We start from the raw sequence: 15,690 nt of genomic DNA, 5'->3' as shown, positions 1-15,690 counted from the left end.
GTTTATTTTTCTTTTTTTTTGAGATTGCTAAAAAAAAAAAAAGACTAAAAATCTGTTATAATGAATTGTTAGTTAAAAATATAGTGTGGTTGCCATATAAAAACATCAAAGTTTTATTTGACAAAAGAGCATAAAACAAACAAAATAATAGTTCAAACGTAAAATCGACAGATATATCTGAAGTTGATCTCGTAATTTTAGTGTTAAAAGTTAAAAATTAATAAAAATGTATCACTTTATGAGTGGGGGACCTTTTGGATTTCAAATACTGTATATTTAGTAGGATTTTATTTAACTTTTCACTGTGATTACTCAAAAATATTAAATAATTTAAATCAATGGTGTCCTGCATTATTGATCTTTTAAGGCTCTAATTACTAAATATTGCATATTTCAGTTTTACGATAAAAAACAAAGTTGTCTTTGACAGAAAACCTTTTTTTTTTTTTACTTTATATCAACCTCAAGTTGATATAGAGATTTACTGTAAGCGTTAAATTAAAAAAAATAATAATAATTTGACTTATTTTTAACAGTTTAATGACTGAGACCCTTTATAGTCCCCGGGAGCCCTAAAGGTTAAAAAAAACAAAACATATTTTGTTATGGTTTGAAAATGCAAAATATCAAAATGGCCACCGCATGCTTAAATTTTTCCGTGTACGGCCCTCAGAGGAAAAAGTTTGGACACCCCTGATTTAAAGTAATTTATATAAATATGCCGGTTAATCAAAGACTATTGTAAACTCCTGTGTATATGTTTCATACGTGAACACATGCTTCTTTATGTGGACAGAATTTTCACTTTTCACCTCCTAGACCTGCTCAGTGGCCTTGTGGCGTCCGCCCTGAGACTGGAAGGCCGTGAGTTCAAACCCCGGCCGAGTCATACCAAAGACTAATAAAATGGGACCCATTACCTCCCTGCTTGGCACTCAGCATCAAGGGTTGGAATTGGGGGTTAAATGATTCCCGAGCGCGGCCACCGCTGCTGCTCACTGCTCCCCTCACCTCCCAGGGGGTGAACAAGGGGATGGGTCAAATGCAGAGGATAGTTTCACCACACCTAGTGTGTGTGTGACTATCGTTGGGACTTTAACTTTGAACTATCTTCATTACTTATAGTGTGTATTCCTCCTCATTCAAATGTGTCGCACTGATCAAGACAAGGGCTGGAAGTTTGTTCGACCAGAGTTGGATGTGTTTTCTATAATTCTGGGCCCGACTGCAAACTTTAGCGGCTGGGCCGGTCTAAAGGAGACCCATATTCTGCTCTTTTCTCAGGCGAACACTTCATCATCATGGACCCTGCCAGATAAGCTGGGGCCAGACCACAGTAACCCTGACTGACAAGCGGAGGATCAAGCGACACCCTACGCTTCCATTCCTCAGGCGGCTCCGGCAGAGACCCGCGGGGCCCTGCGTCTCGGACCTGCGACGCAACCACGCTCTGGGAGAAGAAAGCGTCGTCCACCGAACCGAAGGGGCATCTGGATGCCGCCTCCCAAGGTGTGGGCGGCTTGTAGGCTGCTTGGTGCTGACGTGTTGGAGAACGACATCCTTCTGGGCTCACAGGTAACTTAGACCCACCTGTGTGGCGCCTGGGAAGGCTGAGGAAGCTGCTTCTACCAAATCCCTGGGGGGGAAAAAATACATTGTATGAGCCTTGTGAGGTTGACTGTGCTGCCACCCTCTGGCCTCACAGAGAACTACCATTGTTTGAGTCAGTTTAATCAAAATATACATGCCCATCATGTGTGGTGTCGTGAAGTAGATTTTACAGAACTTACCTAGTTCACAAAAACAAGCTACATGGAGGGTTTTAAACATTGAGGCATTTAATGACATAAATAAAAATGATTTTTAAAATTAATATGTTAAGTGAATGTGAGTGTGAATGTTGTCTATCTGTGTTGGCCCTGTGATGAGGTGGCGACTTGTCCAGGGTGTACGCCGCCTTCCGCCCGAATGCAGTTGAGAGGCTCCAGCACCCCCTGCGACCCAAAAGGGACAAGCGGTAGAAAATGGATGGATGGATGTTAAGCTACTACATTTCACATTAATTAAACTCTGAAATATAAATTTTTAAACTGGGGTTTTGAGTGTAAAAATTCTATCACACTTTTTTGGCTGATATATTTTGGTCATTTTTCTCACATTTACCTCACTTTTTTCACATTTAGCTCATTTTCTTCACATTAGAGATTGTTAAATGTTAATTCTAAATGACAAATCTATATCTACATGTTACATTTTGAATGTTAAATATAAATATAAATATTTAATGTTAAATATTAGTATAGATATTAATATATAGTTGAGGTTTCTGTGGTTTTTCCGTTATACAGTGCTCAATACCGGGGTAGAGCAGAATATACGTTATACACAAAAAACACGAAATCCCCTGACGAGCAGGGAAACCTGCGAAACAGGCTTGTCGGGATGATGTAGCCTCTTGTGTTTTTTCCTGACCTAACATATAAATATTAATATAAATATGAATGTTAAATACAAATACAAACAGCATTAAGGGTTGGAATTGGGTGTTAAATCACCACAAATGATTCCCGGGCGCGGCCACCGCTGCTGCTTACTGCTCCCCTCACCCCCCAGGGTCAAATACAGAGGATAATCTCACCACACCTAGTGTGTGTGTGAAAATCATTGGTACTTTAACTTTTAACTTATAATATTTATATTTTAATATTTAAAGTTAAATACAGATAATAAATCTAAATATAAATATAAAAGCTAAATATACATGTTAAAATTAAATGTAACATCTAAATGTACATATTAAATGTTGAAGATAAATCCAAACATAAAATATTAAAATGAGTATTACATGTTAAATATAATTGTTAAATATAAACGTTAAAGCTAAATATACATGTCAAACCTAAATGTTAAATATAAATGCCCCGCCAAAGATAGAAGTGTGCATGGTGGTTTGCACACAGACATAAAAACTTTCAACTTTTTTTGGAGCTAAAACTTTCAACAACATGGAACTTTATAGCCGTTTTTTGTTAATAATTATCTGTCCTGTTTTGTTTCTCCCTTTGCACTGGCGACATGACACGCCCTCGTTCACAGCACTCTCACTGAGAGGCAGAGATGTGGCCGTGTTTTTGCGGCTGAGAGGCATCGGACTAGTGGAATATTTGCATATTCTTTAAATATTCATCTTATTCATTTAGATTTAACATTGGGATGTAACATTTACAGTTAGATCTTTGGATCTAGACAGTTAAAATGTATATTTCACAAATATAACATTTAGATATAACATTTATATTTAGATGTATCACTTATATTCATATATAATATTTATATTTAACATTTGTATTTAGATGTATCACTTAAATTTATATTTAATATTTAGGTTTATATTTAATATTTATATTCAACATGTATATTTAATATTTAACTTTTATATTTGGATTTAATATTTAGATCCATATTTAACATGTATATTTAACATTTAATATTTAGGTTTTGATGTAACATATAGATTTGGATTTGATATTTTTATTTAACATTTAGATATTTAAATTCAATTAATAGGTTTTTTAATTTCTACCTTAAATGTGAAAAAAGTGAGCGGAATGTGAGAAAATTGAGTTAAACATTTAAAATATATGAGCTACAAAAGTTTGATTGATATTTTATATTCGGCACCCCATATGTACGTTTAGTTTATGTGTACAAGACAGGAGTGAAAGCTCAACGCCAGATAAATTCCTTGGGCAGTTTTTAGTCAATATTATTAGTACTCAGTGGCCTAGTGGTTAGAGTGTCCGCCCTGAGATCGGTAGGTTGTGAGTTCAAACCCTGGCTGAGTCATGCCAAAGACGATAAAAATGGGACCCATTACCTCCCTGCTTGACACTCGGCATCAAGGGTTGGAATTGGGGGTCAAATCACCCAAAAATGATACCAATCGTTGGAACTTTAACTTTAGATGTAAAAAATATAGACACTAATATACAGTATATGTTCTGTTAAACCACAGCAGGGGGTGTTTTTGTTAAAAAAAAAATTAAATGTAACGTTGAGCAATTTGCAAACAGCCCCTTTAAGTCAATGGCATTCATGGATTATCAGGAAAATACTGCTATTCTAACTAATATTATCCTTCTTAAAATTCTACAGAGAGTGGATCCGGAAAGTATTCACAGCGCCTCACTTTTTCCACATTTTGATATGTTAGTCTTATTCCGAAATGGAATTATGTCATTTTTGTCCTTAAAATTCTACAGACAATACCACATAATGACAATGTGAAAAGTTTTGTTTTTTTCTTTTAATTTTGCAAATTTATTAAATATTTAAATCTACAAAATCACATGTACATAAGTGTTCACAGCCTTTGCTCAATACTTTGTTGATGCACCTTTGGCAGAATTAAAGCCTCAAGTCTTTTTGAATACGATGCCACAAGCTTGGCACACCTATCTTTGGACAGTTTCGCCCATTCCTCTTTGCAGCACCTCTCAAGCTCCATCAGGTTGGATGGGAAACGTTGGTTTTCATCCAGGATGTTTCTGTAATATGCTGCATTCATCTTTCCCTCTATCCTGACTAGTCTCCCAGTTCCTGCCGCTGAAAACCATCCCCACAGCATGATGCTGCCACCACCATGCTTCACTGTAGGGATGATATTGACCTGGTGATGAGCGGTGCCTGGTTTCCTCCAAACTTGATGCCTGGCATTCACACCAAAGACTTCAATCTGTGTCTCATCAGACCAGAGAATTTTGTTTGTCATGATCTGAGAGTCTTTCAGGTGCATTTTGGCAAACTTTTCACTAAGAAATGGCTTCGGTCTGGCCACTACCATACAGGCCTAGTAGGTGGATTGCTGCAGGGATGGTTGTCTTTCTGGAAGATTGTCCTCTCTCCACCGAGGAATGCTGTAGCTCTGACAGTGACCATCGGATTCTGGATGAAAACCAACACTTTCCATCCAACCTGATGGAGTTTGAGAGGTGCTGCAAAAAAGAATGGGCGAAACTGTCCAAAGATAGGTGTGCCAAGCTTGTGGCATCGTATTCAAAAAGCCTTGAGGCCGTAATTGCTGCCAAAGGTGCATCAACAAAGTATTGAGCAAATACTCTGAATTTTTTTTTACATGTGATTTTTTTGTTATTTTCAATAAATTTGCTATTTAAAAAATGTTTCACATTGTCATGAAGTATTGTCTGTAGAATTTGGAGAACAAAAATTAACCTATTCCATTTTGGAATAAGGCTGTAACATGTGGAAAAAGTGAAGTGTTGTGAATACTTTCAGGATGCACTTTGTAATTGAGGGTAGATCATATCGGTTGAAGAAAAGTGACAGTGGAAATGTAGAAAAAGAGAAACAGAAACTAGACACATACAGGAAGTGCACAAACAGGAGGAAAGATATGTTTTATTGTGCTGAATATAAGATGTGCATGAAAACAGTTGCATGCCAGAAGACACACACAAGAAGACATATGTTTTGGAGTCACTAAAATTTGAGAAATTAGATCTTACTAACTTTTTGACCTTTTATATGTAAGATAGCACACAGACTTTGGAATGAGACTGAAGGAATTTACAATGAATTGATACTAATTAGGAAGTGCGTGATGTTTCTCCTAAACAGGCCTTATAATTTACCATATTCTAATAAAACAAGTTACTTAAATGAGTCGTTATTGTGCAGTAGGTGTAAATGATGTACCGTATTTTACGGACCCTAGGGCACATCGGATTGGTCTATTTTTGTATCTTTTTTCATATATAAGGCGCACCGGATTATAAGGCGCACTAAAGGAGTCATATTATTTTCTAAATTGAAAACACTTCCTTGTCGTCTACGTAACATGTAATGGTGGTTCTTTGGTCAAAATGTTGCATAGATTATGTTTTACTAATCATCTTCAAGTCGCTTTCTGACAGTCTCTTCCGGATGCGCCGTTTTGGGTGAATAATGTAAACTCACTACACCGGTATGTTTTAGCGCTTTCATGGTGAGTTTACTGACAGATATAAGTAAGAACTTTACACTACTTTATATTAGAAATGGCAACAGCGGAGGATGAATGTCCCATAACAAGAAGATAGAGAAAAAGAAGAAGCTTATCGACTAGGGTGTCGTCACGGACTACAAAGGCGGACTCGCGCAATCTTTCAGGATGTATGCAGATCCGAAATACAGATCAGCAGGTACCAGAAGGTAAGAAAAGTTGCTTTTGCATAATATTGCGAAACAAAACACCAGATAATGTCTTACCTTATACACACACCATAATACTCATATGTTGAAGCACATCAAGCGGTGCGGCTTCATAGCTTACCAAAGTTGTACCAAAACATTTTGATAGATTTTTGAGCGTCGTGTGTAATGTTCTATATTTTCAATGGAACATATAAAATGTTGGTGTTTACTTGAGTCATATTGCCATTATAGTGCAGTCTACACGTATCTCTTATGTTTGACTGCCATCTACTGGTCACACTTATCATGACACCATGTACCAAATAAAGTTCATTTCCAGGTCGGTAAGCAAAACCAGAATGATTCCGTACATTAGGCGCACCGTCGAGTTTTGAGGGAAAAAAAGGATTTTAAGTGCGCCTTATAGTCCGAAAAATACGGTAAGTTTATTACACGTTGCTATTGTTTGCTACTGTCTTTTAGCTGAAATGTGCTATTTGGAGTATATATATATAAATAAAACACCTTGTTTGGCTGTATACTTGTATACTGTGTATTGCACATATTTAGGCACTTCATTAGAAACATTTAACATATAAAATATATTAATCTCATATTCACTTAAACTTCAAAGAGTTCCCCTGATTTCATGAAGATGAACTGAGTTTATAGTCGACATGCTGTGAGCAATTTTAAGACAGCCTGGATTTCCACTTGCATACACGGCCTTGTTTAGTTTTGCTGGCACGCTCAAGCTCATACCGCTCTCACTGCGGAGTCATAGGCTGCGTCGTGTAAGCACGGTGTTCCTTCATCTCCGTGCGGACTGTGTCACCAAAGCAAAGCTAAATATAGAGCTAATTCAGCATTGCAACAGGCCTCCACTGTTTGGTTGTCACTACAGACTTCTTGGCGGAGAACTTTGGCCGAGGAGCCATTTGACGTGCGCCTCTAGCAATTATTGATGCGGGAGAAAAAGCTAAGGCTATGCTGGCTGACTGCCGGAAAGATGCGCTTGCAGGGTGACCGCTCGGTGCTTGCTCGGTGGATGCAGGGTAGCCAGCGTGCTTTTCATCCAAGTGCTCATAGAGTGCAAGAGGCTCCGCTGACCTGGCGTGTTGCCAAGGAGAGGAATTTGGGGAACTTACCGCTCCAAAGGATTTAGCTGAGGACTTAGCAGAGGCTTCTGACTTGCTTTCAAAATCAAGCTCAGAGATATTCGGAGAGTGAGAATGAGTAGATCTTTGTTTGAGTTTTTGGGTAATGTCAAACTTTGATGGCAGTGAAGGTTTGGCGCTGGGGATTTTAAGCTCTATGGCCGCATCATACCTGAACAGTGATGAGTCCAAATGATGCGGCTGGTGTTTCATGATTTCTAACGTGTTGAGGTGCTTTGGGGATGATTTAGGCTTCTCTTTGGAACTTGAGGGGAATTTTTTCACTGCTGGTGGAGTATAAAAAGGGGTGTGAAGGGGATTGTAAGATAAAGGAGGTGGTGCCCGAATATTAGATGAATATCTCCAGGAATTGGGTAAGGACAATGTTGGAGAGGAGGATCTTGTCTGGTTTGTTGTTTGACCGCCACTAACCTTCTCCGTTCTGGACTGTCTTTTGGAAAGCAATCCTTTCTCTGTCATGGTCTGAGCAGCACCAGATCTATCATAACTTCTACCCGAGACTTGATCTCTTAGAGGAGCCGGTGATATCTTTGGTGCGAATGATTTGACAGGTTTTGGTGGACAAGAGGCAACAGAACTCGGAGCACTGTCTTGAGTACTCCTTGATTGTGTGTGATGTGGACTGTAAGTAGGACTGTAGGACTGCATACTCACAGAAGGTCTTGGCAGTTGTTTGCCCCAGCTGTTTGTGGTTGCCTGAAGTCGAGGCTGAGAAGAAGAACTGACCAATGTCTGGCCAGAGGCAGGTGTTTGAATTGTTGTGGGTGCTTGATCTGCTTCCCAGCAGTTGGCCGACTTTTGAGGTTGAGCCCGATCCTGTTGGAAGTGCCGGTGTTGGCCCTGATGTCTCACAGGACTATTGGAAGACTGAGAACCTGCATTTATTGTTGGAATACAGGGTTCGCTAGGAGGACCTCTACGCCAAGGTGGACATTTGGGGTTGATGGCAGGCTTTGGTGCAACCGGGGGTGGATTCTTGAGTTTAATAGCTCGGGGTTGCATGAAGTTACAAGCTTCGGCGCCGAGGCTAAAACAGTCTTCTTCAGACTCCACATAAGCTTTGCTTTGTCCTTTGTTTTGATAACGAGGGTTCGATCTTTGTTTCAACGTCTGTTTACGCCTTAACTCTGGAAGGTTGCAGGTCTTTATTGCTGGCACAGATATCCGCTCATCTCTGGAGGCTATGATGTCTCCAGTTGGGGACCAAACCTGCGGACTTGAAATAATAGGAACAGGTATCTTAAATTTTGGCTCCGATTTCTCTCTCCCTGGGAAGACACCAGAAGGATTTGTGTGATCAGCTGGCCTTATTTGGAATCCCAAAAAGGGCTTTGCTGTTCTATTTGCAACCAAGGATCTTTGTTGGTTCATTTGTTGAATGTGTCTGTCCATGTAGTTATTACGATCAGAATGATCGTACATTTCTCTTGTGTCATAGGTACTGTTTGCTTTTGCAGGTTCTGACATAGCGTCCAAATGTAATTCTTTACTGCAGAGTTCTTGCCGTGACACAATTTCATCCATGCGTTTGCTACGGCGTGCAAACATCATAACTCCCTTCCCTTTTGTTGCGGGTAACAATTCCATTTCTTTAACACTTTCCCAATTTAGACTTAAATCCTGTTGCCGACGGTATACAGCATACTCCTCTTCAAACTCAGAATCGCTGGCCGCGACAAAGTTATACCCGGCTGTACTGACTTCCTCAGCTTCTTCTCCTTCCAAATGGTCTTCGCCGTCAAACTTTCTGTCACCAGTCCCGTAACTAACAAGTGTGTACTTCTCCACCCTTTGGCGGCGTTTTTTGAACAGCAAGGCTCCTTTATTTTGAGGGTTGGGTGCATCAGTTAAAAGGCGAGCAATTCTCTTGCATTTGGACTTGGTCTCTTTGACCTGTCTTTGGGATTGGCTCTCATCTTGACCAAATCCTATGACAAAAGCCGGGAGAGAGAGAGGATGAAAATGTAAATAAAAACAAAGCAACTGTTTATTTTCATTGCCAATCTTTTCTTTCTTTTTTTGACACTTTGGGTTTGGTAATATGTCACCTCAGTCTCAAATTAAAGCCATCATTGTAAAAATGGTTTTATGTGACGCAAGCACACTAATGAGAAGCCACTGACGGATCGTAAAGTTGCCCCACTGAAGCAAGCACACTAATAAAAGCATCATATTCACTTACAGCTAACTTGGGGAGGCCTGCCAGGCAAGCAAAGTAAGGAGCTCACTGGCAGAAAGATCGGATGACTGACCGTCCTAACACATGCTGGTGTCCGTCAAATTAGTTTCTGCCGCCCTCATCATATGGTCATATTTTATTCTTATCCCACTGTGGTTAGTAATGCCACAGGAATCTTCACTGCTAGACCTCCTCCAGTAGGCTCCACATTACAATATCAAAATAGCCAAACGCCCAATGAGCTTCTGTTTACTGTTTTAGATAAGTTATTGTGAAAAGGTATATAGAAAAATAACTATTGTTTGTATGCTTATGTTCCTCAGTTGATATTGCTCAATTGTAAATGTGAAAATAAGCAACCCCTCGTGGTAAAGTTTGTATTGTCACTGCAATCAGCAAGATTATGTAGATATAAGTAAAAAATCAACTGTGCACTCACGTGTACACCTTGTCCCGTGGCTGTCCGGTCTGCACAGATCAGCTTCAGATTCTAGGTTCCACTTCTGTGGCTGCTCAGCACCCTCATCTGAGATTCCAAAGAAGACTGCAGCAGGAGGCGCTTCACTGCTCCCTCCTTCCTCTGAAGATTCAAACCTCCTGTTCCCTGTCCCTGGGCCCGGCCTATTAATGGCCCCTGGGGGTTCGTCTGTGGTCAGGGTCAAGGCTCGGGTCATTTTAGGATCAAACCCAAGGGAGGAGGAAGAGGAAATTGAGCAAGGTCTTGGCTTCTGGCCACAGTGAGATTGAGTGTCATGGCATTCTGGTTTTGAGGAGAAAGAAGTTGGTGAGGCTTTGATATGCGTAGACTCTGTCATTGTCTCTCCTGATTCATTAGGGTTGATTTCATCCTCTTCTGGGTATGAACCTTCCTTGTCACGGACACTTAAGTCAAACAATTTCTGTTTGGATTTCAATTTCAATTCTGGAGACTCTGCATTAGACTTTGGGAAAGGAGACATCTGTGGGTCAAAACTTCTCTCTACATCACTGACATCATCTTCATTATCGGACTCTGCCAAATATTCAGGCATGCTATGTTCTTGAGATCCATCAGAGCCCGACGAAGCGACTGAGCGATCCATGTTCTTTAAGTCTTCAGCTTCTGGTTCCATTTAGGATCACTTATGACATCTTTGATTTCGGTGATACCTTGAATGGAAAACAAACATCTGTTAAAAATGTGTAATCATGAAGACAATCAAGAAGTAGTTGACCAATTTGTTGAGTCCCGGCTCTATTCGGGAGTGCAACTTTGCTGTTGTGGTTTCATTAGCACTCTAAATGGAAAGGTATGTAATATCATGACATCCAACTGCACAAGAACAATTGGCTGGGTGTTCTCCAAGTTCGCCTGTTTATACACGGAAGGTGGCTCTGTGTTACAAGCGCTGTATTGACTGTCAACATTTCCATATATGACTTCAAGCCAGGATCAGCTGTTTCATACTTTTGACTCCCAACAACTGAAACCATTGTTTGTCAGTGGTGTTATGTAAGCATATTTTTAGCTGAATCTAAAAGAGACATTGGTCCAGAGCCGAGGAATGACTAGGTGGCTGGCATCATCATGATAGGTCTCAGCATTTGCCACAAGGTGGCGTCATGGTATTGAAACCACTATTTTTCCTTACTGGTTGTTACATGGACAAGTGGGTAAGCAAGTAAATGATGATGTTTTAAAGTGTGTACTGTGTAAAAAGATGCAGACATACTGTTGTAGGCTCAATGATGATTTGGTGCAGAACCGTTAAAAATCTTGCTGTGGGGTTTCTGGTAGCGTTTGCTTGCTATCGTGCCTGTTGTATGGTTTAAGATTATGCCTTAACATTTAGCCATGTTTTATGTGTACACACATGTAATTTGAGACGTGATCTGACAGGGTCAGGTGATGAGTAATGCTCGACTTGCTTTAAAAATAAGCACCTAAATCAGGTGTTGCCACGTAGTGTTAGTAATATAATGTCTACTGAAACCCACTACTACCGACCACGCAGTCTGATAGTTTATATATCAATGATGAAATCTTAACATTGCAACACATGCCAATACGGCCGGGTTAACTTATAAAGTGCAATTTTAAATTTCCCGGGGAACTTCCAGTTGAAAACGTCCAGATATGATGACGTTTGCGCGTGACGTCACGGGTTGAAGCAGACATTTTGGAATAGCACGGTGGCCAGCTTAAGTCGTCTGTTTTCACCACATAATTTCACAGTATTCTGGACATCTGTGTTGGTGAATATTTTGCAATTTGTTTAATGGACAATGAAGACTGCAAAGAAGAAAGCTGTAGGTGGGATCGGTGTATTAGCGGCTGGCTGCAGCAACACAACCAGGAGGACTTTGAGTCGGATAGCAGACGCGCTATCCGACGCTAGCCGCCGACCGCACCGATGATCGGGTGAAGTCCTTCGTCACGCCGTCGATCGCTGGAACGCAGATGAACACGGGTGGTGATGAGCAGATGAGGGCTGGCGTAGGTGGAGAACTAATGTTTTTAGCATAGCTCTGTCGAGGTCCCGTAGCTAAGTTAGCTTCAATGGCGTCGTTAGCAACAGCATTGCTAGGCTTCGCCAGCCTGGACAGCATTAACCGTGTGGTTACAGTTCCAGGGTTTGGTTCGGTGTCTCCTGATAGTAGAAGTAATAATCGTATTGTTGATCTTCTGTCTATCCTTCCAGTCAGGGGCTTATTTCTTCTGTTTCTATCCGCAGTTAAGCACGATGCTATCACGTTAGCTCCGAATCTAAAGTGCTTCACCGATGTATTGTCGTGGAGATAAAAGTCACTGTGAATGTCCATTTCGCGTTCTCGACTCTCATTTTCAAGAGGATATAGTATCCGATGTGGTTTAAAATACAAATCCGTGATCCACAATAGAAAAAGGAGAAAGTGTGGAATCCAATGAGCCCTTGTACCTAAGTTACGGTCAGAGCGAAAAAAGATACACCCTGGTCTTTCATCCTCGCTCAAATTAATGGGGTAATCGTCGCTTTCTCGGTCCGAATCGCTCTCGCTGCTCTTCAACCTGTGACGTCACGCTACTTCCGGTACAGGCAAGGCTTTTTTTTATCAGCGACCAAAAGTTGCGAACTTTATCGTCGATGTTCTCTACTAAATCCTTACAGCAAAAATATGGCAATATCGCGAAATGATCAAGTATGACACATAGAATGGATCTGCTATCCCCGTTTAAATAAGAACATTTCATTTCAGTAGGCCTTCAAGTGTCTTTTGTATGTTCTTTTTACCAAGCAGTGGTTGATGCATTGTCTACATTTAGATTTGGTACTTGGCTAATTGAAGTTACTAAAAGTAGTGGCTCTTTCCCACTCTTTGCACTTGGTTCCACATCACTTCAGCAAAGTCACGTCATTAAGACCTCCTCATTGTGCAGCAAGACCGTCTGCTTCCAAGTAAGGTATTCAGTTGGCTATGGTGGCCCGTCTCCATGGGAACAAAAAGTCAGCATCCTTGACAAATGAATGAACCTTTGCTCCGACGCATCACCCCCTTTAGGACTGATCTCTAGCAGATTAGATGTTTCCATGGTATTACCATAGCCATGGACCTCATGTTTTTAGATTTATTTAATTTATTTTATTTTACAAAATGGAGCCAATCAATCTTGACTGCACTGAGGAATAGAGACTGTATTAATGGAAATAAAATACAAAAATTCAAGTTAAAAAAAAAACGGTTTTAGTATGATGCAGGTTTAGTCGAAAATACTTACTAATATGATGTGTTGGTTTTCATATACAGTATGGGTTTTAGTACGGTGACACAAACATCAGTGACTCAGCGTCTGTGCTTTTTTTATTGACCTCATGTACAAAATAATCCAAGCCAAATAAAGGTGCAATTTATAGTAATAGTCCAATCAAAGTCAACAAGAGCCTTAGAGTCTGAGTTTCTAGACTGTCATTGAATGCACCATGCTGCTAGGATAAGTTTAGCCCAGTATGTGGGGGCAAGTTTGATACATTTTGCACATTAGAACTATTAAAACTAATACAATATACAGTAGGTCAATCACTATACTGTATGCCAGGGGTTCTCTACCTTTTTGACCTCCGGGCCCAACATTTCCACTACAGAGGGCCCCAGGGCCCGCTCATATATTAACATTAAATTAGAAATCCTACTCTTGATTTTAATCTTATTTAATAATTATATCAAGCATACTTAGTTCAGCAGGATCAATCTTGTCAAATGATATGAAACCATGTGTTAATCACAAAAAATATTACCAAGGCTTAGGTCAGGCTGATTACAAAAATAAATACTACTCAAATATACTGCAAAAGAAGGGACTCATTAAAAGTGATGACAAATGAATTTACACATAACTATAATAAATTCTTACTCAATAAATAATAATAAATATGTTTTTATTAAATGAACTGACAATAAAATTGAAGTGCAAATTAAAATGCAGTTTCACCACTTTAGTCATAATTGTTGCGCTTAAGAAAGTTGTCATTACAGACACAAGTGGTGGAAAAGTGTATTACGACTGAGTACCGCTTCGGGCCATACAGACCACAACTGAGAAACAGACATTTTTTGGGGGCCCTGTGGGGGGCGCTCGCAACCCAACAATGGGTCAGGAAAACACTGCTGTATACTAAATATTATTTAAAAAAACATTTACATCTTAGCTTTGTATTATAATTAACAAAGCAAATCAGTGTAGACTAACCACCTAGCGATTTACTGATATTATTATTATTCCGCCAACTAAAACCTTTTTAGGGAATTAGCACACTAGAAAACTTAAAATATCTTGTAGGAAATGTGTACACATGTTCATCATGATATGACGCACAGGTGGGATTTGTTAAAGTTAAGTTAAAGTTAAAGTACTAATGATTGTCCCATACACAGACTAGGTGTGATGATATGTGTCCTCTGCATTTGACCCATCCCCTTGTTTACCCCCTGGGAGGTGAGGGGAGCAGTGAGCAGCAGTGGTGGCCGTGCTCGGGAATCATTTTTGGTGATTTAACCCCCAATTCCAACCCTTGATGTGCCAAGCAGGGAGGTAATGGGTCCCATTTTTATAGTCTTTGGTATGACTCGGCTGGGGTTGGAACTCACGACCGACCAATCTCAGGGCGGACACTCTGACCACAAGGCCACTGAGCAGGTTCCATTTATTCTTTGTTTTTTTGAGTACCCGGTAATGTTCCAATCGTGTTTATTTTGTCCGCAGAGTTTGGTTGTATTAGTTGATATGAACAAAGTGCTCCAAGCACATATTCGTTTGATGAAGAAGGTGAGAAACACTATTGAATTTAAGTCGTAGCAAAGTACGGAGATGGCATTCATGAGGTTTTGTCCCCCACACTCTTCTGTTTTCTGTGTGTAAAACTACAATTATTCAATTCAAAGTTTGTTTCGTTTGAACATTTGTTCATTGTTTCGGTTGTTACAGTGAAGGATTCAGTTTTCAACAGACTCTCGGAACGGATTAATAACGAAAGCTGAACCACAACTGTAACACGAGTCGCAGGCATTCACTTTGTCTAGTCTACTGTTCATTTCAAGAGACCCAAGCTAAGGTCCTAAAAGCAATCACATTCTGTAAACTGACTTAAACCAACAACAGAATATCAATTATCATTTTGGATTTGGAATGTATATTTTCTATTGTATTAACTATGACAGACATCAATAAGAGGATGGAAAAAAAATGCTACTTACTGTATCCATTATTTATTTCTTATCCCTGCAGTGACTCTTTATGACTCTGTCGTTGAGATCCAGCTTTGCATCTCTTTTCTCTGAGGGCCCTCAGATGGATAAATATAATCCAAGCATTTGTTATGGATTACAGATGTTCACGTCTCCTACAGTACAAACTTGGTCAGGCTTTGCTCCTTCGCTGGTCTATTTAAAGAGCAGAAAGCGGTGCCGATGCCCCCTCGGACACAGCTGAGTTAGCATCGCACACAGGAGCTCCAATAAGGACACATCCTCCCTTATGCCCTTGTCATAGATGGGCATTAAAATATGTCTTTCTTGCTGCCAAACACAAGGCTATTTTGTAGAGTTTATTTGTTTGTTTCAATCGATTGGCCACCAATTAGAATTGGACAATTTTTGCGAAAAAGCATGTGATCACTATCAATGCCT

At 40.0% G+C, this 15,690-nt stretch overlaps 1 protein-coding gene across 2 annotated transcripts; it reads right to left on the bottom strand.

Moving 5' to 3' along the window:
• Positions 1 to 587: 587 nt before the first annotated feature.
• Positions 588 to 15,403, bottom strand: synpo2b (synaptopodin 2b). Of its 2 annotated transcripts, XM_062026160.1 has the most exons (4): positions 15,259 to 15,403; positions 9,989 to 10,698; positions 8,025 to 9,298; positions 588 to 1,636 (listed from the first exon to the last, which is right to left on the bottom strand). In XM_062026160.1, the coding sequence occupies exons 2-4, from the start codon at positions 10,659 to 10,661 to the stop codon at positions 1,235 to 1,237; spliced, it is 2,349 nt and encodes a 782-aa protein (XP_061882144.1). In that variant the 5' UTR covers positions 10,662 to 10,698; positions 15,259 to 15,403; the 3' UTR covers positions 588 to 1,234. The 2 variants fall into 2 exon arrangements, with proteins under 2 accessions (XP_061882144.1, XP_061882143.1); XM_062026159.1 differs by lacking the exon at positions 588 to 1,636 and having other exon boundaries at positions 5,724 to 9,298.
• Positions 15,404 to 15,690: the final 287 nt, after the last annotated feature.

This window comes from Entelurus aequoreus, linkage group LG18 (assembly GCF_033978785.1).
Source record: "Entelurus aequoreus isolate RoL-2023_Sb linkage group LG18, RoL_Eaeq_v1.1, whole genome shotgun sequence".
In the NCBI taxonomy this organism is placed as follows: domain Eukaryota; kingdom Metazoa; phylum Chordata; class Actinopteri; order Syngnathiformes; family Syngnathidae; genus Entelurus; species Entelurus aequoreus.
Note: the sequence above shows the minus strand (reverse complement) of the source record. Positions and strands in the feature narration are given on the sequence as shown.